The following is a 26185-nucleotide window of genomic DNA, read 5'->3' on the forward strand; positions in this document are numbered from 1 at the left end:
GACTCTTGCATCACGACAATGCACCAGCTCACATGGCACTGTCCGTGAGGGAGTTTTTAGCCAGTAAACAAATAACTGTATTGGAACACCCTCCCTACTCACGTGATCTGGCCCCAATGACTTCTGTCTTTAATTGAAGATAAAGGAAGTATTGAAATTTTGATGACATTCAGGATATTAAGGGTAATATGATGACAGCTCTGATGGCCATTCCAGAAAAAGAGTTCCAAAATTGCTTTGAAGGGTGGACTAGATGCTGGCATCAGTGCATACTTTCCAAGGGGAGTACTTCGAAGGGGACCATAGTGATATTCAGCAATGAGGTATGTAGCACTTTTTCTAGGATGAGTTAGCTACCTTAATTGTCAGACGTTGAATACTTTCTATACACGAAGAAATTAGGTAAAGAACTGCACTGGTGGCTTAATCAATAGTCTATCTTGCTTTCCCCCTAAGATACCAGAATATGCATAGTATGACATTGCTTTATGCAATACTGTAATTAGCATAATAAGCACAGGAAAATATAGAATCTATTTGTTTTGAAGTAATATAATTTTGAATAACATGGTATTGATTCATAAAATTGCACATTTTGATTGAGTAATAGATAACTATTATTTTTTTGTCTGCCTAATTTTTTTTTCTGGAAATGCTCCCTCTTTGACCTGAGGGGCTACCATCAAGGACCCCACCTCCTCCACCAGGAGGGGTACCCTGATCCAACCTGCGCCCATCGATCATGGCATCCTCAGGACTACTTTTTTACTGGAGTCAGTGGGCAGGAGGACTCTATTTTTGTGGGACTGTTAGCCAGCCAGGAAAATCTAAGTCTAGAGCCAGTGAGCATGTCTTTACAATCTCAGGCATAGCACCTGGCCATGAATATAGACAGAGGAGAAGAAAGTTAAGATCCAGCTAGAGATCGAAACATTTTTTGAGCCTCGGTGTATAGCCTTAGTTCTGCCATATATGAATCTCTGATTTTCAGTTAGATGAGTAAAGTTCTTTTTACTTAAGCTAGTGTTAATTGAGTTTCTGTCACTTGCTACCAAAGAATCCGGACCAATATGCCTATAGTTTTCTGTTTATAATTAATTTCTAGAAAATTAAAAAGCACAAATGCTAATTCTTATAAATGTATAACTCAAGATATGTCAGAATATTTTAAAACCAATCAAATAATAAAGCCACTGTTTTTATTCATCCATAAAGTTTACAACAAATACTACATTTTAGAATACTCTGCTAGGCAGATCCTTAATTATAACAATAGCATGTAACTGAGCAAAGTTGTTTACAGTGTGGGTTCTGTAATCTAGTCATCTGATTTTGAATCCCAGCTCAGCCAATTATAAACTCTCTGATCTTGACTTCTCTCTATTCCAGTTTCCTTATACATACAACTAAGATTACAAGGGGACCACCCTCACAGCGTTGTTATAAGGGTTCAGTGTGATAATACTTGCAAAGTTTGCCTGGCACATAGGAAGTTGCCTATAAATGTTAGCTACTATTTTGAATGCAATTATTTTTTAGATATGTGAAAAAATTATAATGAAGGTGATTAGTGGTAACTGTAGTGTCAATGATGAAAAAGAGTAGGGTAAACTGCTATAGAAATACTGGTGGACTACAATCTTGGAAAGAACCTTGATGAGCTAATATTCTGGATAAAAGCCAACTGCTCTGCTTATTTGACAAATTGGATTTAGGCATAAGTGCATTTATAGACATTGGTGCCATCACTTAGGTTTCTGTGTGGGCAAAAGGAAAGTGAAGCGGAAGGAAAATTTTCATGTTAATTATTCTAGTTGGTAATTTGTATCATAGAGGAATTTTAAGGGTTTGGAGACATGTAATATGGTGTTATTTGCAGAATCTATTTAAGACTACATAGCGTCTGAGGATAATTTTACTATTATGTGTGTATATGCGAGAAACATCTTTTGGCCTCATTTTCATATGAAAGAAAAATAGAGACAAATCAACAAGCATTGAGATTTATTCAATGCACCTCATGGGATATCATGCTGTTTTGTGTCACTCAGGGTGAGGAAGCCGTAAATAGGAAAGGGGTTAGCACCGGCCAAAAGACAAGAAAGAAAACAGGTAGACAGATTTTCCTGGGAAATTTTTATAGGCGGTATTACTGCGACTCACTCAGCTATAACCTACCAATATGTTGATTTGTGGAATTCACGTGGTTGTCAGCAGGGGATTATGTGTACACTCATAAGGAAGTTTATTGTTAATGTTCTATACTTTCTCGAGGGAACTGGATCTGCAAATCAGCAGAGAAGACCTACATAGAAAACTATAATTCATTACTCATATAATTACCTTCAGTCTGGAAAGGGGTAAAAGGAAATATTGTATATCTGGGCCATTACTCTCACTAAAACCTTTGTCAAAATCTAATACACACGAAGCTTTCATAGTTCTAAAATTGTATTTGTTTCAATTTGCAACATTAAATGTGTATAAAGTAATTCTTAGTTAAATGTAACTAAGAATTTGGGAATTACAAACATATTTAACAAGCGTGTATTCTTCGAGCTTTAATCTACAAAGAACTTCTGCATTAGAGACCAGTTTTAGATTTGATCCAGTCTCGATAGTATGTCACTCGGGTGTAGACACCAGGCTTGTTTGGAAGGGCACATTTATCTCCCCAGCTTACAATACCAGCAAGGAACCAAGTGCCTCTATGATCTGCACTAACCAGAGGTCCGCCAGAGTCACCCTAGAAAGAAAAAGAACATATACAATTACTATAATTTAAAGGTAAATACTGCTTATTTTTCTCTTCTGTGGTAAAGATAGGGAGAGACAGAAAAAAGGGAAAAAAAACACACCTAGATATTTCAATATTAAAATTATTCTAGTCTTGAATATTTTTGTGTTCTATAATCGTTTATTTAAATTGAAGATATGAGTGTATGTTTTTGGATCTAAAATACAATAATGGGAAACAAGGATGAAAAATTCAACTCAATTTTTACCTAAAAGAGATATTTAAGTTACTGTTGCTTATGCAATCATCAATATGCTGAGGAATTTTCTGATTATCTCCCCCAACTCTCCTATTTTCAGGCAGATGCTGAGAAAAAAGGAAGGTTTATATTTACCCACCACCAGCACTGGACTATTGCTCTTCTATTCTTGGATAAGCATCCGACTAATTTCAGAATTATGCATAATACTTTGTCTAAACTACCTTCTACACTCCTTACAGTTTTTATCTATTGATATTTAAGTCACTTTTCCAGAATTTACGCATACCACTACTCTTCCAAAAGGATTCTCAGCTTTTTACCTTCCCATCATAACCTAGGCCAAACCATATACTGAAAGAAAGCCATATTTATATTCTCAAATCAAAACCTCTCCCCAATAGTTAGGTGTCTCTAGCCATATTTCTTTCTCATTTTTAACAAGAGCCAATGCAAACTTTCTTCATTTCACAGTTTAAAAAACATTTAATTTTTAGTTATAAACACCATAACATAAAAGTTACCATTTTAACCATTTTTAAGTATATAGTTCAATGGCATTAAGAACATTTATATTGTTGTGTGATCATCACCACCATCCATCTCCAGAGCTTTCTTTCATCTTGCAAAACTGAAACTCTATGCCCATTAAACAATAAGTCTCCATGGTTCCCTTCCCCCAGCTCCTGACAACCACCATTCTATTTCCTGTCTCTATGAATTTGTGTACTTTAAGTACCTCATAAGAGTGGAGTCACATAGTATTTGTCCTTTTGGGATTGGATTATTTCACTTAGCATAATGTCTTCAAGGTTCATTCATGTTGTAACATGTGTCAGAATTTTCTTTTTAAGGTTAAATAATATATGCAGTATGTTGTTTATGCTTTTATCCATCAATGGACACGTGGGTTGTTTCCATCTTTTGGCTATTATGAATACTGTTTCTATGAACATGGAGGTACAAATATCTATTTGAGTCCCTGCTTTCAATTCTTTTGGGTCTATACCCAGAAGTGGAATTGCTGGATCATATGGTAATCTTTTAAAATTGTTTTGAGGAACCACTATGCTGTTTTCCATAGAGGCAGTAATATTTTACATTCTCATCAGTGATGCACAAACCTCATTTCACAATTAAGAAAAGAAACTGGTTCTCTCATTCTGAGTCTAATGTCTTACTTAGTTTCAGATTCATAGAGTAAGTGGAGAATAACAGGTAGCAATCTTTCCATCTCTTGTCTTTGTACCTTTTGACTTCCCAGCTCCCCCATATCAGCCCATATCTGTATCTGCTCTCCTCTTTCTAGTAATGAACGTATTTAGTTCTTTCCAAGGCTAATCCCTCCATCTGTTCTTTGGATCAAGGAACTTGTTCTATCAATAATCTTCTCTTTTCTTGCTTGTTTTATTTTTCTAATATGTGCTCATTTCCTCTACTTTCTTTCCCCTCCAGCCATATACATGTTTTTTATTTTTATTTTTTGGTCTTGCCTACCTGAAAAATGACATCCTTTTTGGACCTTGAGACCTCCTCTATTGCTCTACCGTGTTTCCCCAAAAATAAGACTGGGTCTTATATTAATTTTTGCTCCAAAAGATGCAGTGAGGCTTATGTTCAGGGGATGTCATCCTGAAAAATCATGCCAGGGCTTATTTTCCGGTTAGGTCTTTTATTGGGGGAAACATGGTAATTATCTTCCTTTCATAGTGAAAGTCATTTAAAGTTGTAATCTATATTGAAGTTTCCATTTTCTCATCCCACTCTCAATTTACTTCTAAATGGCTTTTCTTTCCACCCATGCAACTTCCCACACTTTACCAATAAACAATTGTTGAATTTGATGGGCTCTTTCCAGCACTTATCTTACTTGGCTTTTCTATGTCATGTGTCACTATTAACTATTCTTTTTTTGTTTGTTCATTTTGTTTTTGACTTTTAAAAATTTTTTATTATATTTATTTGGTTTACATTGGTTAGTAAAATTATATAGGTTTCAAGTGTACAATTCTATATTATATCATCTGTATATTGCATTGTGTGTTCAAAATCCAGAGTCAGTTCTTCCATGACCATATATATATATTTTTTCCTGATCCTGGAATCCTGTAACACCAATTTTTTCTTGTTTTTCTCTTTTTCTGAACTTTCTTGTCTTTTACTGTTAACTCATTAAAAGCATTTATATCTGAGTTCTATTCCTTAGACGCTTCTTATTTTACACACTTTAACTGAGCTTTATATTTATGCTTGTAAAATATAACTACCACCAAAATGACAATGACTTTTAGCTATGTATCCCCAGCCAGAACTCTTTCCTGAACACAAGGTTTTTATTTTCAGTGGTATATTAGACATATCTGCCTGGATATTCCACAGGCACCTCAACTTTACCACACCCCAAACTGAACTTTCATCCTCCTCAAACCTGTTCTTTCTCCTATACAGCTTCTCTCCAGTTGCTCAGGGAGAAATAGGGGAGTTAGCATTATTTTTCTCCTTTTCCTTCTTTCTTACATCTAATCCATCCCACAATCTTGTTTACTCAACTGTGATTGTCTGTGCCTCCTACTGTGTCTTAGTTGAAGCCCTCATTACCTTTCTCAGGCAAAATATTTTATTGGATCCCACTATCTCTAGCTCATTTGCTTTTAGTCTATCTTCCACTCTGCATGTATTGGATTTGGCAATTAAAAAATCATTAGTAACCTTGACTAGAGTACTTTCAGTGGACTGGTAGGGCAAGCAGTGGATCAGAAACTAAGTTGGGAATGTGGAACAACAATGGTCAACTATTCTTTGCGGATTTGACCAAGAGGGGGAAAAGAAAAATAGAGTAGGATATGTCGAGGGAGAGACCTAATAATGTTTACAGAATATGTGGAAGAGTTCATTAGAGTGGGACAGTTTGGAAAATATGGAAGAAAGTTCAAATTAATGGAAAGTTCAAATATCTGTGTAGATGGAAAGAGTGGATGAAAACACAGGCAACAGATTAGCTTTGTATAGTAAAAGAAACTTTTTCATCATGAGCCTAAAAGGTGAAAATAAGTACAAATATAAATAAATCAGGTAGAAAAGAAATTAAAGGATTTCTCATATGATCACTTTCATTTTTTTCCTAGTTAGTAGGAGGAAATGTCATATGTTAAGGAATATAAGGGTGTGGTGGGATACATTCAAACAGTAATGAAAGATTGACATAGCACCATGAAAGATGCATTAAAGAATTCTACAGTGTGTTTAAGACCCAGCTGTGATTATATGACCAGTTTACAAGAATACAAGATTTCTTTTAGTTGTGCTAAGGAGCTAGCATATAAAAGCAAATAAAATAAATAGGTTGCTCTGTGGTTGGAGATTATTAGGATGGGTTTTGGGGAAAGTAGAAGATGGTGAAGTCATTGAGGGTGCTATCAAAAGGTTGGTTGAAGTTATTAAACATGGGTTCTAGATTTCATGAAGTTAGAAGAGAGTGATGGACTGAGAAAATGGAGAGAAACAGGGATTTAAGTTTGTCATAGCTTTGAAGAATAGATTTAGTGTGAGAGTTGGGAAGATGGGAATCGGTACTTAGAGATGATAATCATATTGCAAATACTTGTTTGCATGTCTTCTCGCTCCTAAAGTTCAGAAGTAATGCTCTATTCATTTTTTACTTCCTTGAACTTAGCACATGGTCTTGCACACAATTTGTAGTCAATAATAATCATTACGTGAAAGAGCAAATACAACAAGGGTCTTCCTGGATTTATCACTGATTTTGTTTGCCTAGATAACTACAGTAGTACTTTTGTAAGCAACAGGATGCTTGCTTATAAATAGCATCAGAGGTGTTTGAAGCATATGAAGCACAAGTAAAGGCTGCTTAGTGTAGCATTCAGAGTTTAGGCTGTAGAGCCCAATTTCCTGGATTTAAATCTCAGTTCTGCCATGTACTACCTGAGTGAATTTAGAAAAATTACTTGCTGTCTTTGTCTCAGTCTCTTTATCTGAGAAACAAGGTTTATAATAGTACAAACATACATCACAGAGATCTCATAACTTGAATAAATTAATATTTGTAAAGAGCTTAAACCAGTGCCTGGCACATGGAGATGCTGTATGTTTTGTTAAATAAATAAAATATTTAGGGTATTGGGGCCACCCTAAATTAAGAGCGCTCCATGGTCATTAAATTTGGTGTTGTACTCAGATGAAAGTCTCTCAGTGAAAGAGGAGCAATTGAATTAAAGTCACCAATATTCCACTTCATCTCTTTATTGTTATTCCAAACTGAGTCTCTTCTCTACTCCCACCTACAGCTTCTTATAACAGTAAGAGTGGTTTTGCACTTTAGTATTTAATGAGACCAATCAGAAAGCAATATAATTTTCATTAGCTACTTTGGCTATAAAATATACTTAAGCCTTTAAAAATTGTCAGTCTTTTGAGAAAATAGAACTGGTTGATTGGACATTAAAAGCCTCAAGAAAAAAATCTTGAAAATATAATAGGAAGACTTACCTGGCAGGCATCCACTCTTCCCTCTAGAAACCCAGCACACAACATTCCAGGTTTGATCACACCACTATATACCTCTTCCCTGTTGCAGGTATTATTATCTATAATTTTTACTGTTCCTTTTTGGAGTATATTAGGATTTGTTCCTGTAGGAAGAAGATTATATAATTTTTGCTAAAGTCAATATTTGTTTCTCTGGCTAGATTATTAGTATCTCACACTATGTTCCATTTTCAAATCAATGTAAAACACACATTTTAGTTAAGCTTTTATTTGTCTCCTTTCTTAGTAACGAAGAAGTAATTTTATAAACACAGCAAGCTATTGTTATAAATGATCATATTTAGAAATACTTAGTGTGTCCATCCATATGTGGTAGGATGTTTTTCCTTTTGAATTATTTTGTAATTTTATATTCATTACATGGTTGCCTTAGAAAACAAATGAAACATGCTTATTCCAGAAACACATATTTCATGATCAGTTTTAGATTTTTTGCTGTTTATTACTATATGAGTAATTCTGAATCTTGTAATTAATTTTAGGTTTAGTTTCTTCTGCTTTTAAATGCATTTATGAACATAAATAGCCACTAAATCTTTACAATGTCAGGTTCATGGGGATGTACCTGTTTCAGTGGCCTTTGCTCAGGTAGCCTTATCATAGAGGACTACTCATTTCATGCCATCAAAAATGTCTAATCATCTGTAGACCTTATTTTTCTATGGCACTTAACCTGCACCAAGCATGCTGTGTATGAGTAATTTACTTATTTATTATATTTTGTGATTATTGTCTTTCTTTGCTAAGAATGTAAGCTTTATGGGGGCAGGAATATATGCTTATTATATTCATTAATATACCCAAACCACCTAGGACAGTATTTGGAACAAAGGTGATAATCAATATGAATGTTTATTGGATGAATAAATAAATTAATGAAATGGAAGAAAATTAATCACTTAAGTAATAACATCTCTGTATTCCCTGAATTACTATTCTTAAGGGAAATTATGGTAAACAGCTCTGTGAAATTATAGTTTTTGTATGTATGTTGTTAAGAGTAATTTTCAATGTATTGCACATTAGCCTCTATAAAATGATCCAGAGAAAGTATTTCTCAGGTTTAGTTGTGATTGTGGGTATTGTTTTTAACTCCTAAAACTCAAACCATGTAATAGAGGAAGGTTAGGAACTCACCATCAGTCGCTAATGTTCCCCATCCAGTGATTACCACATCTGAATTGGGTGGGAATGTATAGGTAGCTTCTGGAAGACATGCTCTTCGAATGTTGTTTGTATATAATACTGGTGAAGACAGATTCACAACAGCAATGTCATTATCATGTGCAGGGTAATGGTAATCTTCATGAATTATAATACTCTTGACACTTCGCTGTGTTTGAGGATCACTTAAAAGAAGCCCAAAACTAACAGTCCATTCTTTGGGATCATTGGCCCTAAAGAAAACAGATTTATTTATTAAAAGTTGGAGTTGTAGGAATTAATATCTTATGCTTTTCTAAACAATTAGATATAGTTTGAATTCCTATAGTGCATGTAAGCATACAAAAGTAAAGCTATATGTAAAAGATAAAAATAAAAATAATAACATGGAAGATTTTGAATAACTCAGTAAGTATTTTAAAAGACAACCCATGGAAACTACATTTTATTCTTGTTTTGTCCAGGAAAAAACTCAAGGAGATTTAGAAAACAAATATGACAACACAAGTCAGTAAGATTAAATAAAAAGTGGGCAAGGATATGGGACAGAGTAAACTTATGGAAATTAAGGAAATATCTAAGTTCTCTTTTGTAATCATTAGAAACTATAAATAGGAAAATATTTCGGACTTTTACCATTATTTGTTAAGCAAGGGTTTGTATATTAAGCACTGAAAAACAGTGTTCTGGAACATTTTCAAACTCTTAAGTTTGAGATAGATTTTTGTTTAAAAATGAAACCTATAAGTGCCACATAAAACCAATAGAAATTAATGAAATGAACCATTAAACAAAAGAGTAATAAAACTTTTAGGTAAAAAAGAAAGGCAAACTTTTGGTGCAATAATATATCCTTTAAAGAAATAATCATTTCAAATGGGACTATAATACATATGGAGAACGCAGAATGAATTCAAATACTTACAAATAAATAAATAAGAACAAATGTAAAAATGGTGAGAAAGTAATAGAACACCCATGTTACATCTGAGATTTATAGTTTCTTTATAAATTTGAATTAAGTGAATCTAGCTTAGTGATTCTCAACTGAGGCCTATTTTGTCCTCTAGGAGACATTTATTTGGTAGAGTCTGGAGACATTTTTGTTTGTCAATCCTGGGAGAATGCGACTGTCATTTGATGGGTATCTATTATCTTCTAACGCACAGGATAGTGTCTCCCCTCACCACAATAAAGAATTATTTGATCCAAAATGTCAATATTGCCAATTTTGACAAACATTGTGTTAGCCTGAATCTACTTGTTTTTTTTTTTTAACTCTTAATTCATTGAGTAATTTTGAGGCTATATTATACAATGTTGAACAGTTGGGAGTGTAGTTATGTGGCCATATTCTTGAAAGATATGTATCAGACTTCTAGGTACTTGAGTGGCTTTGAGGCCTTTATGTGGTCTAGAGCTTACTTTATAAAACAGTGCGCAGCAGTGACAAGCCAGCTGTTACTAATCAGAGTGGCTCCACATCGGTGGACACCGTTCTGTTGAAGGCTAGCTTGCCAGGGCCATTCCCCTTCCTTGGCATCCATGCCCCCTGTTATCTTGTAGCCATAGGAAGTTATTGTGCGTTGTCCACAACCTGCTCAAAACAGAATTCATTAGCATATCATGATATAGATACTGCTTATGCATGCATTGCTATGGTAAACAAATTCCCCATAATACATGTCACTATTAACTGAGGAAAAACTCATACAGTCTTGGAGAAGTTAGGACTCACTTCCTGCTGACATGAGCTTTCCAAGTAATTCATTCAAAATAGATTGACCTCTTCCTTCCCCATCCTTCTCGCTCGCACACATTCCCTGTGTTTCTGTGTGGTCTTGCTATGACCTATTGTAAGATGTAGGTAGAATTACATATTTGAACTTGGAAGTTAGTAATTGTATAACCAGTTATGAAGTTGCATAGGGAAATGTGTGCTTTTTAATTTTGTGGGCAGTTGTTTAAAGTCATGATTTCTATGAAACATTCCTGAGAAAGTGTGAACGAATGTGAATGTGAATGAGATACTGATGAGAGACGGAGTAGACAGAAATGTGTTCATACTCAAGTTACAATCCACAATACCTGAATAAAAGGAATAACACATGAAGATGGTCAGCCTTTCCCAAAGTTACATGCTTCTCTGAATCACGACTGTGCTTTAGTGTCAATTTAAATCCAGATAAGCTGCTAGACTATTAAGACTCGAAAGCAAATCTGCAGTAATCGTACAACTTCACTATTATTCTGTCTGACTCACTCTCTCTCTGATTCTCTTGACTATCTCATCTTATTCCAACTAAAGCACTGAGCTTGTACCTTAACAGCTTATGGTATCTGTTAGTAGAGATTATTAGCCTTATTAATAAATATTTTTAGAGGGCAGGAACCATAACTTTAAAAAAAAATAGTATCTCCAGAACCTACCTCAGAGAATCCATCTCCTAAAGCTCAACAAATGTTTGTAGAAATGAAGTCTATATAGTCTAATCCATGAAGCATCTTGAAATAAAAATGATACTAATATTTGATTACAAAACCTTTTTCTGTAACAGGTATGTTCCTAAACATTCAGGGAGTGAAGAAAACTTGTCGTGATCAACACAGTGGGCATAGATTAAAGCAGTGGCTCTTAATCAGTACATTTTTGCACATCACTCTCCATCTCCAGGAGATATTTGGCTATATCTGGAGACATTTTTATTTTTGTTATTGGGGCAGGGGTTTTGGTATCTAATGTGTAGAGGCCTAGGGTGCTGTTAAAAATTCTGTAATACGTAGGACTGTCCCTGAAACAAAGAATTTTCTGGCCCAAAATGTCCATGCCATTCAAGTTGAGAAATTCTGAGTTAGACAAAGGTTTTTGCAGCAAGAATAAGAACACTTAAATTAATTGGAAAGGTTAAATGGTCAATTGCTTCAGAGATGTTGTTGTTGTATGTGACAAGACATATTTTGAGATATTCTTTCCTGAGTGTGGAAAGGCATCAGAAGCACAAAGGAAGATATGTAGACTTTTTAAAAGGCCTTCACTAGCCCTCGGAAGTCCTTAAGTTTGTATATCGCTTCTGATTCTGTTCTCTTTGATGCCACCCAAACCTTAGGTTGTTAAGGCACCCTCTTCATAAAAATCACAGAGCCTTTGAGGTAGCTATTTTTAATGAGAGCTCTCACGTTGTGACTCACTGAATGTAACTCCCTTTCTTTTCCTCTTTCCACTCCTTTATCATAGACGCTGCAGAAGATAAAACAAATAATCCAGAACCCAAAGGTATAATGGTTCCTCCCTATCCTCCCTTCTGTTTGGAGAACTCCTAAAGGAAGTTGGCTTTTACTCAACTTCCTTCAGAGGACTATAAAAACAAAGATGCTTCTCTGTGGGTTAGGAGAACCTCCCGTGGGCGATTCTAACTTCCCTGTTTCTGCTCTGACTCAGAATTTTAATCTAATTCATAATTATGCATCAATGTCCATTCTGAGTTCTCACTTAGTCATGATTGTTGTGTCTGTTAAGCTTTCAGCTCCCACCTCTGCATAGTACCTTGAAATCTTATGTGGCACCTTGTAGCTTTTGTTATGTTAAAAGACGTCCTAAGGTAAATTTCAAGGATTTAAGGTATATAATGAAGATTTTTCTGGCTGATACTTTAAAAAACATTAGAGAATCTACCAAGCTCTTTCAACTTCCCTACCCTTTTAAGTTTTACTTCATCACTTATTACTGCACTTTAACACACTTTCTGTCAGATATCAAAACTCTGTTCTTTCTTCAACCCTGTTTGGTTTTTCTTGCCTACTTCTCTTTTCTCCTCTTTTATTTATGTACAATCAAAATCTCAGATAGGCCAAAATCTCAGATAGGAAATTCAGAATACTGGTCTGGATGGTTGTTTAGTGTTCCAGCCTTACCACTGTTTTTATTCCTGTCTTGACTACCTGTCCTCTACTAATCTCACAAATTCCTAATTGTGGATTTTGATCATTCAGTACTAAAGTTTTAATTGGAATAATTGACTTTAAAATGTCTTATTAAGTCACTTGAGGACTGTTCAGTAAGAATATATCACAGGGAAAAATAATCTAATACAGTCTGTGTTTAAGTTTTGCCCCGGTTTTTCAGAAATAAGTATGCTGTTACTGAAGGATAGTCAAAGCGGTCAGGGTCGCTGTCACCTGGCTCTGGAGGGAGAGTCCTCTAATCCAGCTACTGTGTTTCCCTGAAAATAAGACCTAGCTGGACAAAATATAATTACTATGATATAATACTGGGTCTTATATTAATTTTTGTTCCGAAAGACACATTAGAGCTGATTGTCTGGCTAGGTCTTATTTTCAGGGAAACACGGTATCCCAATTAGTCTCAGTCCCCAGATAAGAGCAGTGCTTCTTCTGACAGCCTGCTCCAGGTTCTAGCAACCTGGGGATCACATTTCCCAGGGCAGCTACTGGGAGAATGGAAGCAGAATGCCTTGGCCAGCACGGAAGCTGCCTGCATGTAAGGCAGCTTACTTCTCAGCCCACTAAGCTTGGCTTGTAGGATCAGAATTCTATAGTAAGTTCCTATACCTGAAGTTTTCATAGGCAGAATAGAAACTCAAACAGCTGACATCTATTGAGTGATTATTATGAGCTGTATACTTTTTTTATTTTTTTAGCACAAATTATACTATTTTTATTTAAAAAAACTATATTTTTGAAACAATATAATTTAGGGAAAAAGAGTAGCATTGTTTTACATTTTTGCAAGTGTCTTCAATGTCTGTCTTAATAAAAGATGACTGAACTCTTATATCTGCTTCTCCTTTCAATCAATTGTAATACGTTGTTTTGGTCAAAGTATATGAAGAAACTCTGGCCTTACACAGATATGCAGTTGGAAAAGGAGGAGTATTTTAATTCTTGTAAGCATTGACATGTGCTACTTTCTTTTCTCTTCACAACAACTTGGAACTGAAGGTTTGAGAGGTTAAATAGCCTGTATAAATGCATCCAGTGGTAAATGGCACATCTGGGGCTCAAAACTAATGTGTAGCTGGTTTTAGATTCTAAGTTCTTAGTTATCAGCACTTATTTGTAGAACCCGCTTCCATTATGGCATGTAATAATGTGTTCCTCATTTTAAATCCATGATATCAGTGATTTTTAATGCCAACTATAATCACCTTCACACGAGTTTCTAAAAGCTGACTTCCCATTACAGCTTTACGAATATCACATTGACTCTCAAGTGGAGGTCTTTTTTGCCATCCAAGGAATTAAGTTTCACTAGAAAATAAATCTTTGTCAATGAACTTACAGGTATTGAGAAGATTTTCTGCTGTTGGCATTTCCATGTCTGAAAGTCAAGTGAAAAGAAAGTGGAAATATTTATATTTATGAACACATTACTTTAAAATTAACTTATTTTAATATTAATTAATATTAATTATTTTGCTTTTGGAAACACATTTTTCTGCAGGCATAATCATTTATTCAATCTTGATATATGTGTAATTTCTACTATGTTCATAGATTAGCATAGAGAATAATAAAATCTTAGCATTCATTTTTCAGTTTCTAAGAAAACACTCAAGTTTCCCATTATAAGTAATTTGAAAAAGAAATCTGGGTCCTGGAAAGTACTAAAATACATGGAAAATAGTGGTCTTGTATCTAAATCACCTGATAACTGAATGTATTTAATGACTTCTACGCACCATTTTAAATACTTTTGGCCCATCTCTTATTCCTGGCACAATGTAGCGACTAGTTCCATGGATCTGCTTTACTCAGGAGTAACTTCACAGATGCTGTTCTCAGGTCAGCACCTAAGACTTCTCACTTTCTGTTCAGGAGGACCCCAATGGACATTCCCAGATGAACAATGGGAAATATGGGAGTTAATGCTGTTGGAGCTAATGTAAGATGGGAGCTGGTGGACCAAAGCTTCCCCCTCAGTCACAGAGGAACACAGTTTTGAAATATAATTCATAAGGTCCCATGGGATGGAGCTAGATTGCCCCTAGTGATAGCCAGCTCTCCCTCCCCATTTTATCTGTCCTTTACTCTTTCTCAAATCAACTATTGCAGACAAGTCTCTATCTCAGGTGATGTTTTTTTTTGGGGAACCAGAAAACTAAGATGCTCAGATAACTATATTCCATTACAAATATGTTAATAACTAGGAAAGAGTACATACATTGCTATATTTAGTGCATTTTTTGGTGTCGAGTGCATTTTGCTGTGCTTTAATCCTTTTAAAATTAATACCTTTTGGGTGGTGAACACACAATGCAATATATAGATGACGTATTATAGAAATGTACACTTGAAACCTTACTAACCAATGTCACCCCAATAAATTTAATAAAAATTTTAAAATAATTTATACCCTTTGTGTGATAAGTTTCGATTATTCAAAACAGTTAATTAAGCATGCCATTCCATTTCCCATTCATTTTGGATAACAATTTTTTTTTTTTACTTTAATAATAAGGCAGACTTTAACATTGTCTACTCAATCCTAGCATCTAGAGAATATTACAGGATGAGATTTAGTCCAGACGGTTCTGCTCTGGGCCCCACGTCCCTGCAAAACTGCAAACCTGTTCAATTCATGGGGGAGGTATGTGAGAAGAGGGTGAACAAATGAATCATAATAATGTCCCAAGTTTCAGATGCAGAGAACAGTAAATCCATTAGCCATTTCTGCTTAAGAGTTTCTCTTCAAAAAAGAATCACTAGTTGCTTTATAAATTAAATACTATAAATGTCAATGTAGGTTTATTTTTATTACCGGTATGCTCTTGGATTTTTATACATCCAGGAGGGAGTATCCAGTTCCATATGCCAATTACAATTACATACTCTTACATTAGGTTGCACAACAAACCAGGGAGACAAAAGAATCCTTTACCAGAAAGTCAACTTGTCTGAACAAAAAGACAGGAGTAATTCAGCAGTCAGATGGACTATGAGTAGATATGAACCACACCTACTAAAACAGGAAGGTGGCATATTTCCATCTAATCCTTCGTAACTGCCTCCCAGAGGCTAATTTTTGTTTGACATGTTACCTTTAAAGTTTAATTGACTCTTTTGTGGTTGGTAAAATATATTAAACCATATTAAGATCTTGGGAAATAAACTCTTGACTGGAAAATGTTAATTTCTATACCTTAGTAATTATTTAGAAACCCTTCTATGTTTGCAGAACTTTTCTCTTTCTTTGAGGTTTTCTTTGTTGATACGTGACTTGATAAAGGAAAGAAGTGTTTCTGACTTATAATTTACTTTTAATAGTTGTATTATCCCAGAGCTTAATAGAATAACTATCACTCGGGTAGATGGAAGACAGGTACAATAAATGGGGAAATGACTTAAACTGTCACTCCTTTGATCTGAGTCACCGTGTTTCCTTCCTTTTAAGTCCTCTGGCTCACACTCAAAGCCTGGAACTCCTATAGATTTACCTCTGAATCAAGGAGTCAACACTGTAACCTAAGATACTCTGTTTACAAAGTACCATATAAAGGAAGTGACAAAAAAAAAAAAACAACAAAAAAAAAAACACTGCCCCTGCAAAGAAGGAGATTCCATCAAGGAATAATAAGGCAAAGCTCTTTTAAAAAACAGGCAGCAAATGTGCATTGGTCTTCTCCCATGGTCCAGGAATCAAAGAAGAATATACATGGACCCTGTTCTCAGTGAACTTGGAGTGTTGCGGAAGAGATATACAACTAAGTAGACAATTTAATGTGATGTGATAAGTGCTATGGCAGATGTATGTGTACAAAATTGGATGCACCAGAAAAGTCACTAGCATGGAGGAGTGCCAGTGGAATAGAACAGCTGATAACAAAATTAAGGAATTACTTTTATTGGGGAAAAATAGGCATAATTGACTCACTGTTGAACTTAGATTAGAAAATGTGCTTAAATGCTCTCTAATGGGCTTTTGGATCTGTAATTTTTTTCATATTTGGTGTCTTTCTGAGGTTTGGAAGCAAGAAATGCAATTGGATGCACTGGAAAGAAGGACTCCTTAAAAGTCTGATATCCAGTGATTATTTTATTCCTTGAAAAAATAAGTTTGAAACATAATAATAATGAAAACTAAGCTGTGTGACTCTAAAATATAAGGAAGAATTTTACAGTAGCAGTAGATGTATTTATAATATCAATTTTATATATACTACAGGCTTTAATTCTACTTAGGTGAATTTATTACTTTACATGAGTCCAAATGTTAAATTAGTTAATTATTCCTTGTTTTCACATAGTTTTCCTAGAGTTCTAGCATTCAAAATAGAGGAGATCAACTGAATTCTCTTAGGGGATGTATTTTATGGGATATTTTTAAATGTTCATGTGGTAGATTTCTGACAACTTTAAAGCCATAAATGTATATGGACTTACTGGGCAAGGTAACTGTGACAAAATCATTTTCCATCATGGAAGTTCATTTATAATATTTTCACCAAAAAACAACAACAATAACAACAAAAACTTACTCTGGAGCATTAATATGACTGGTCTACATTAAAAGGCGAAAGAATAGAGTGTGGATCTGGTTTGTAGTTAAACAAAATCTGAATCCTTCATTCATGGTAGGCTTTTATTCATTACCTGGCTGCATATTTAACCTCAGTAAGTGCTTTGCTTTAAGCCTCTAATTAGACTGAAAATTGTATCTGTGGTTAGATATTAAATATCATTTGTCATTCCTCAGAGTGACGTAGATTTATTTTTCACAGTATATATCTTCAATACGTTTATCATTTTGACTCTGAAGATAAAAAACTTTTAAAAGATATTAAGATTTAATTTATTAAAACTTTATGTTAATTAAACTAATTAATAACCAGTTGTATATGCAAGTAGTAGGTTTTAAGGTAGAACTGCGCTCCAATTTTTCTAACTTTGTGCAGATTTTAAGAAATACGAAAACTCAGAACTATTTTCATTTGGTATTTTATCTGCTTCTCCTATGAGTTAGCCATTGTTGATTTTAAGTTTTGGAAGCAGTACAAAAGACTACTGTAATGAACAAAGGACAAGACATGTATTGAGGAGTATATTTGGGTAGCTATGTTGATGTAGTGAGCAATGGACTATGTAAGTCATAGCCTCTCATCGTTTTGAAAATGCTATCCTTGTGTTTCTAAGGGGCCCTTCTGAGGACACACTTTGGACAGGGAGTTAATATTTAGGATTAGTACTTTCAATTTGGAAAGTTTCTAGCTTGGCTGTCCCAGGTATTGAGACCCCTTATGAAGATCTGCATTTTGATGGCACACCTCTGGTGTTTCATCCAGCAGAGAATACTTTGTGGATTCCTTTCAGTTCATGCCCATTGCTTTCTTTAAGACCCATCTTAAGAGGTAGGCTCTCCAAAAAGTTTTCCTTCTTATCTCCTTCTTCTCAGAAAATGTCTTATCTTCATGTCCCCTTGACAATTTGCATATAGTAGTTTTTGATGTAAATAACCATCACCTGGTCATATTCACTTGTTCATTCTGAATGATTCTTTTTTCCTCTGGAACTTATTGTAAGTTGCTTTTTTAAAAAATTGAAATTAAAAAACAGATTACTTCTCAGAACTATACATATTTGAAAAAAAATACAGAAAAATAAAAATATTTAGACAGTGGTTAATAGACCCACTTACAACCATAGCAGAATTTATAGACTCGCTTTATGTAATACTCATGAGTAAATCCATGACAATTACATGTTTTTTGAAGTTGCACAAGTAAGCTGTCATTAAACACAAACCACAGCTACTCTTTTCTTACTCATAACACATAGGATTCTTTTGTGTTTCTTCAGAAATTCTGCAGAATAGACAAAGAATGTAGGGGGTACAAAGAATGGAAAAACTGGTTTGGAAGAAATTTCTGAAGTTTAAATTTCTACCTGGCCTGAGTTGACAGACTTTGTAAAGATACTTCTTTCTTTTTAACATAGAGCTATTAATATTTTGAATACTTTTTCTTGTCCCTTGTTGACTTTCCCCCTACATTATGAGCTTTAATAAAACTCTTGGATGCATATCTTATCAGAAAAATCAAGATAAGGGGCAAAACATTAAAATTGGCATTTATTTTATGGCACTTTCAGCTATTTAACATGTATGCATTAAGAGAAGCAGGAAAGAAATAGTCACATGTAATTTTTCAGTATATGAAAGAAGAATCAAAGTGGTTTTTCTGATAGCTTTAGCACACTCAAAATCTTACAGAAAGTGTTTTTGAGTGTCAAAAGATTTCAGGCTGCTGGAATGGCAGATAAAATATTATTATGTTTTAGCAGGAGTGACTCCATAATGTTAATTTTTCAGCCACAAAAATATTTCTAAATTTTTCAAAAACATTTAAAAAAGTCTCACGGTATGACTCATTTAAATAATATTTATTATGACAGTAACTCAGAGATCTAGGAAGATGAGAGGTAAGGAGCCAGACTCATCAGGACATCAAATATCTAATGTAAATATTTTATATGTATGTTTTTATGAAGTAATTTGAAAATTGAACATCTATCATGAGATAATAGTAAATTCAGATGATGTCGTAATAAATAATTTTTATGTACCCTTCACACAATTTCCCCAAAGGTAATATCTTGCAAAGATGTCATAAAGATAACATCTTCAAAACCATAGCACAATATCCTAATCAGGATATTGACATTGATGCTGTTAAAATGCAGAACACTTCCATCAACACAAGGATCTGTCATGTTGCCCTTTTACGTATAGCCACGTCTGTTTCCTCCCATCTTAATCCCTAGCAATCACTAATCTGTTCTTCCATTCTATAATTTTTTTTTCATTTCAAGAATGTCATGCATTCACATAGATAGAATAATACATATGTAACTTTTGAATTGGTTTCTTCCACTCAGCATAGCTTTCTAGAGATTCATCCAAGTTCTTTTCATTGCTGAGTAGTATTCTATGGTATGATGTACCTGACTTTGTTAGAATTTGGTTTTGTTATCATTTTCACTTTCCTTTTCCTTATCTCCCTATATTCTTTGTAATTTTATCCTTTTTCAGGACTTCATTATCACCTTATGGGAGTGACCATCATGTTATGGTTTTAGACCCACGCTTCCTCCAGAGGACCAATTCTTTATTTCCAAATGCTTGATAAATAACTTTATCTAGAGATATATAGGTTATCTAATACTCAAAATTTAAGCTAATCACCTATATTCTACTCCTTCTCCATTGTTGTATTCAATTCCTCTCACTGTTGTGCCTCACATCCAGTTGTTCAGTTCTGCCATTTCTATGAGTATAATCTCTGTGACATATGTCCATTATTTTTAATATTATTTTCACTATGATGGTTCAGGTTTTCAGTTCTTCATATTTGGACCATTGTACTTCCTTCCTAACTGTTCTCTCTGCTTAAATACGCTCCCCTCTGCTCATTTTACACAATATTATCAGATAAGATTTTTAGAAAGCAAAGATTTGACTGTGTCTTTCATGTTTTAATAGATCTTAATGGACCTTTTATTCCTACCAAAGTGCAAACTCTTTCACCTAAAACTCATCTCTCTTAATTTTCATTATGTTATAACCCACCCAAGCTAGACATAAGAAATGCTGTGGCCTCAAAAGCTTAGGTTCCTGGAAAATCAAAGGAAGCTAGGACATAGTTTAAAGGAGAGAGGGTTGTTGGTCTAGATCAAGGGTGTCCAAACTTTTTTCAATGTTTTTTACCAAGGGCCATATGAGGTAAAATACACAAACAGCCGGGCCACTCACTCGAGGTGAAGTATATATTGCCTCACCTGGTTTAAGTAAACTAAATGTATTTTTGGAATTTGCTGAGGGCCAATTAACAATGGATTGCGGAGCGTAGTTGGCCTGCGGGCCGCAGTTTTGACACCCCTGGTCTAGATGTATGTACGCTTAGCCTCTTAGAAATATGTGAGGCAAGTAGGTTTCCAAATGCCCATAGCAAATTTGAACTTATTTGGGCTTGATGCTGATTGGCAATGCACTCTGGCTGGTTTTATTAGTCAGTGTTCTTTAGAGAAACAGAAACTATTTATTATGAGGAATTGGCTCATGGACAGTTATGGAGGCTGAGAAGTCCTCTGATCTGCCATCTGCAAGCTGGAGACCTAGAAAAGCCAGTGGTTTAATTCCAGTCCGAGTCCAAAGGCCTGAGAACTGAACTGCCAGTGCTTTAAATCCCAGTGTGAGAGCAGAAGAAAACCAATGTTCCAGCTCAATCAGTTTGGAAGACAGAAAGAATTCACCCTTCCTCTCTCTTTTTGTGGATTATGCCCACCCACAATTGGGAAGGAATTAGCTTTAATCAGTCCACCAATTCAAATACTAACATCCTCACCGTAACACCAGAAATAATGTTTAACCAGATATCTGGGCCTCCTGTGGCCCAATCAAGTTGACACATAAAAATAACCATCCTACAGATCTATCCCACCTTAGATGATGCTGGACATAATCAAAACAGTAGTATCTGGGATCTAGGTATTCAAACCCTTGGGTACAAGATCCCAACCATTTTATGGGTAGTAGTTCAGCTATTAGGACCCAGCCCAAAGTGCTAAGTTTCTGAGAACTTCAGTTTTAGCAGAGAATGCAAATATGAAACCACAAACAGCTAAAATAACGATAGTTGTAAAAAACTATCAATAATGGAGAAACAGATTGGGAATTCAGTCAAGTGTCAAGGAAAGGATATGATGCAGAGAGGATATGGCAGAAATTTAAGACTCATCCCAGGCTAACTGGATCTAAATTGGCAAGATAAATTTGAAACTCCGCTGAATAAAATCTATTGGGGTATGATTACTAACAGCTGCCTACTTTGGCCTGGAGTCTCAGATTTTTCCTGTGTTTAGAACTGAGTCACTCCAGATAGATGTAAAGAAGTAGTCCAGGAAATTAACTGAATTGACCCACTATGGAGTGTTTTAGTATTAATAATGAAAAATTAGTGCTTAACAAAAATAACGTACAAAATTATAATAGTTTTGTCCTTTCATGAAGATTAGAAAATAAGACTGATTAGTTTGAAAGACCATTCTTAGTTCATGGATATTTTTGTTGAAATATGTCTCATGTGCCCTATTGATAGTGGATCCTTTGACACAATGACTATATGTTAATATTTAAACTTTCTTAAAGTATCTGGACAGGTCTAACGTAATTGTATGGCTCAGTAATATATATTTCAAACTCTAACTCAAGATTACATTTGAAAAATACCTAAAGAAATATTACTTTAAATAAATAACCGGCTTTATTGAAAGACACTTTGAAATAGCAACAAGTATAGCTCTCCATGTCTTCAGGAGACTGGGAAATATTTTCTCTGGAATAAAGTCAAGTATCAGAAAAGAAGGTTATCTGAGGAGCCAAAAGGCATATTAGAAAAATCAGCTCACTAAACCTGATATAATTAAATAAGAAGGCCCAACACATCCTCATCCAAAGGCTATTTGCTTTTCTAATTTTTATACATACATTACTATAAACTATTTAAAATGAATTCGAACAAGTTAGAAGAGAAGATGGAGAAAATAGAAATGACAACGTGAATACTGCTTGAGATTAAAGTATGAGAGAGAAATAAAACATAAAGAACAAATACGAGAGTTCAAAAGCCTAAATGTTGGGGTCATTTGGTGAAAGCACCAATAACCTTCCATATCCCTGAATGCCCTGAGGGCACTACAATACTTACTGTGTATTAATGCATATCCATAGTAATGTCAAGAAAGTAGGTGGTAAGTTTGAGAAAGTTTTTATAAAAATATAATTTTAAGAGGATTTTATATTTTACTAAAACGATTAAATATAAGCTATTCAGAAAATTTGCCTCTTTAGGAAGACTTATTTCCAATGAATTGTCAATGCTCAAGGTCTTATACTACTTAGAATATTTTAAGAAACATTTTGCTAATAAAATAGGTTTGTAGCGCTGAAGATTGGTTCTTGGTTTAAAAAGGACACTTTGGGCAATCATGCTTTAAAAAAATGTCCTCTAGGATTTATCAAAGAATGATTGGTTAATCAGTTGCTTAAAGCATGGTAAAAATGAAGCCATGCATTGCCTCGGGATCTAGCCACATGGAAACGTGTGTTTTACTAATAGCATCCATATGTCCGTGTTGGCCACCTCCTCACAAATGAGTGTTAGGCCAGAGCTTTATTCTTCTTCCTGTAAAACTCTTAATAGTGGGTCAGGACCGTCATCCTGTGTATGAAGTCCAATGTTATTATTCTTTCCATTACTTCTACATAATTTGAGTTTTTATTTTAACCAATTATAATTTAGCATAAGCATTTAAAATATTTTCATACTTATTCAGTAGATGGTTAAGCGTACCATTATACACAGGCATTTTTTTTTGTAGGAAATGATTATTATTTTTTTAAACCAAATTACAATCATACCCTTAAATATGCTCATTAAAGTTATGAGCATTCAACTTTATAAGGTTTTTCATTTGAAACGCTCACTTTACCATGTGAGGCATGTCTTTGCTTTTACAAGGAATGACTTAGATATCTTTTTCCTTCCAGAGCTTCCAGGAGAGAGCTACCATGTGGTCATACTTGCAGATGTATAGTTGACACATCTAGTCTTGTGTTACATTTTCTTATCTCTTGGCTTGAGAGTTTGTGATAGTGACAGTCAAGTGCATCATGCTGTGTGGTCAACTTGTTTGATGAGATATCACTTGCAAGACTTTACTTGTTCTTCCTTTTTCCATTAACGTTTGTACATAAACATGAAGTATCATATGTATGTTCTGGTTTGATTGTTAAGCTATAAAATCACCTTAATGAGGTGATGAGGATTAACGAGACCATGTAAGCAGGCATATTATAAAATAATTAATTAGTTATTAATCAATTGAATAATTTAATAATTAATTAATTATTAAAATAATTATTAAAGGATTTTGTTAACTAATTTTAGCTATTGATATTATCAACTCTGTTTCAAAGGATTGTGATGTTGTTTAAGCATAAGTGAATATAAATTTTCGGGTTTGGGAATACAAAAAAACTTTCCCCATTGACAACAATGGTATTAAGTTAAAGAATTTGCTTTATGAGAAATTTTTCAGAAAACTATTCTTTCATGGACAGGGGCAGCTATACTACCAGTTCTTTTTCTAGGTTTTATATAGTTAATTTGAACATCTTCTGATCCAGTGTTTAGAATTGATGGAGAAACCATTGATTTCTCACTGAAGAATACACTCTGTAAATACTAATTGTTAGTAGCTTGGAAGGTAGTAGCATTGTCATTTTTCATGGAATTCAGGAGTGAGTGGAAAATTTAATTATACATTATGTTCCTGGGTCCTAATAAATGAAACACTCTTTACATACTAAATCTGGGGTAGCAGTGTCTGCTGGTAGCATACATGTGGCCCACTTGCCATAAGCCCTCCGCAATTGGGACTCTGGAAGAGAATTAAGCTCTAAAGCCCTAGGGAACTTTAATTTTTAGGAAATGAATGAACTTCTCTTTTATGCATCTGGAATACTATTAACTACATATTGTCCTTGGATGAACTGAAAGAAGTCACACATACCATTTTCTTTACAGTTTAAGTCTTTTGTGGACCTCAGTTGAGAAAGATATATATACAGGGAGTGCCAAATAAATGTATACAATTGGACACTTCGGTCAGTGTTGCTCAAGCAGTAGTTTGCCATAATCAGAAGTGTCTAGATGCTGATGGTAACCACTTTGAGCACCTCTTGTAATTGTAGAAGTCAAACGTGACTTGTATCCATCTTTTATTATCGATATATATATTGAGTATTACAATTTTAATACAGTTTAACTTCCTAAAATGTGTGTGTATATATATATATATTTTTTTTTTTTTTTTTTTTTGGCACCCTCTGTGTATATGCAGTCTTCTATTCTGCAGCTTTGATATTATGGAAGTCATTCCCCAACAACCATTTAGTGCTATATGCCAGGCGCTGTGCTAGGCTCTAAGGATATAATGATAAGCAAAAATGAACATAGTCTCTGCTCTCATGGAGATTATGATCTGATGGGAGAGCCAGTCAGTAATCAAATAATCACCTTAGTGAATATATAATTAAAACCTGGGAAAGTGCTCTGAAGGAAAGGAATAGGTTTCTCTGAGAGTTGTGTCAAAAGAATATGACCTCTACTGGAATTGTTGGCCAAAAGTGGTAATTGTTGGCCAATGGTGTAGAGGCCAGTGGACGGAGAAACATGGGGCTTTGGGCATATTTTTGACAAAACCAGTTTTCAGCTGTTCTCATCTAGCAACTTGCAGTCACCGTTTGATTTTACAAACTGATTGCAGCATTAGGTCTAATCCACATCACACTGTTTATATTCGATAAGCTTAAAATATATTTGTGAAATAATAATACTAATTGTGCTTTTTGTCTCATATACACTAACTCAGTGTGAACTTAAATGTATGTAGGCTTTTTGCTAAGAGGGACAATACTCTTTTTCTTTCAATACTTTGAATTCCCTATATTGCCTAGCAAAGTGTTTGTACAAGTACCTCATAATTGTTCATTAAAATTAATATTTCATAATATTTGATTTTAACTCTTTTCAGCAATTCTTTGAGTTAGATATGGATTTACATCCTTTTTTTCATTGATATTAAAACTGAGGACAGAATTGAACAGATTTGGATTTAGAATGACTGACGACAGATTTCGAAAGGAGGCAGATTTTTTATTTTTCACTAGGAACTTTAAATCTGCAACTAAGCCAGATTTTTAGGGCAGTTCTCAGTTCTAAACTGATTCATAAAATAATATAGAGAATGCACAGTGCACTTACAATCAGATGACATGGGTTTAAGTCTTGGGGCTGCTCATTATTTACGTTATGACTTAGGACAAATCACTTTATTTCATTGAATCTTCTTTACTAAATAAGGCAGCAAGACTAGAGAACCCTAAGGTCTTTTCCAACTCTAAAGTCTTCCAAATATCCACTGTGCAATGACTAGTGCATTTTCATACATTTGGTCTGGACCAGAAACCAGTAATGTATTTTCACCATTCCTGATTTTGCCACTGAACTGGGATAAATAACTTAAGATGCACGAAAGTAGAGAATACAAATTCTAAGTGAAAATCCAGTGAGATTTTGCTTTTTAGTTTTAATGATCCATGGCGAATTTTAAAAAATTCATCAAACAATATCCTTTTTTGACACTCATTCTAGTATCATTTTGTATGTGCATAAGAAAAGAAAATGAATTTAATATTAGTATAAACAAAAAATAACTAATAAGGTAAAATTTTATCCAAATTTACTGAGCGATAATCAGTATTCAGTCAGTATTTATCCAATAAATGAATTAACAAATTAAACCAATAATTTATGATTTTTAAATTTTCCTAGTAATAATTTAGTATTATAACTAAGAATTGTATAGAGCAATTTTCCTGGAAT

At 34.4% G+C, this 26185-nt stretch overlaps 1 protein-coding gene across 1 annotated transcript in view; it reads right to left on the reverse strand.

Annotated features, from left to right (window-relative positions):
- Positions 1–2584: 2584 nt before the first annotated feature.
- Positions 2585–26185, reverse strand: part of LOC117022644 (transmembrane protease serine 11C-like) — a 63302-nt gene continuing 39701 nt past the window's right edge. Inside the window, exons 6-10 of the mRNA XM_033106788.1 lie at positions 14026–14064; positions 10152–10323; positions 8700–8959; positions 7503–7645; positions 2585–2746 (exon numbers count right to left, since the gene is read on the reverse strand). Coding sequence (XP_032962679.1) covers positions 2585–2746; positions 7503–7645; positions 8700–8959; positions 10152–10323; positions 14026–14064 — 776 coding nt within the window. The remainder of the gene's footprint in view (positions 2747–7502; positions 7646–8699; positions 8960–10151; positions 10324–14025; positions 14065–26185) is intronic.

Source organism: Rhinolophus ferrumequinum, chromosome 5, assembly GCF_004115265.2.
Source record: "Rhinolophus ferrumequinum isolate MPI-CBG mRhiFer1 chromosome 5, mRhiFer1_v1.p, whole genome shotgun sequence".
Taxonomy (NCBI): domain Eukaryota; kingdom Metazoa; phylum Chordata; class Mammalia; order Chiroptera; family Rhinolophidae; genus Rhinolophus; species Rhinolophus ferrumequinum.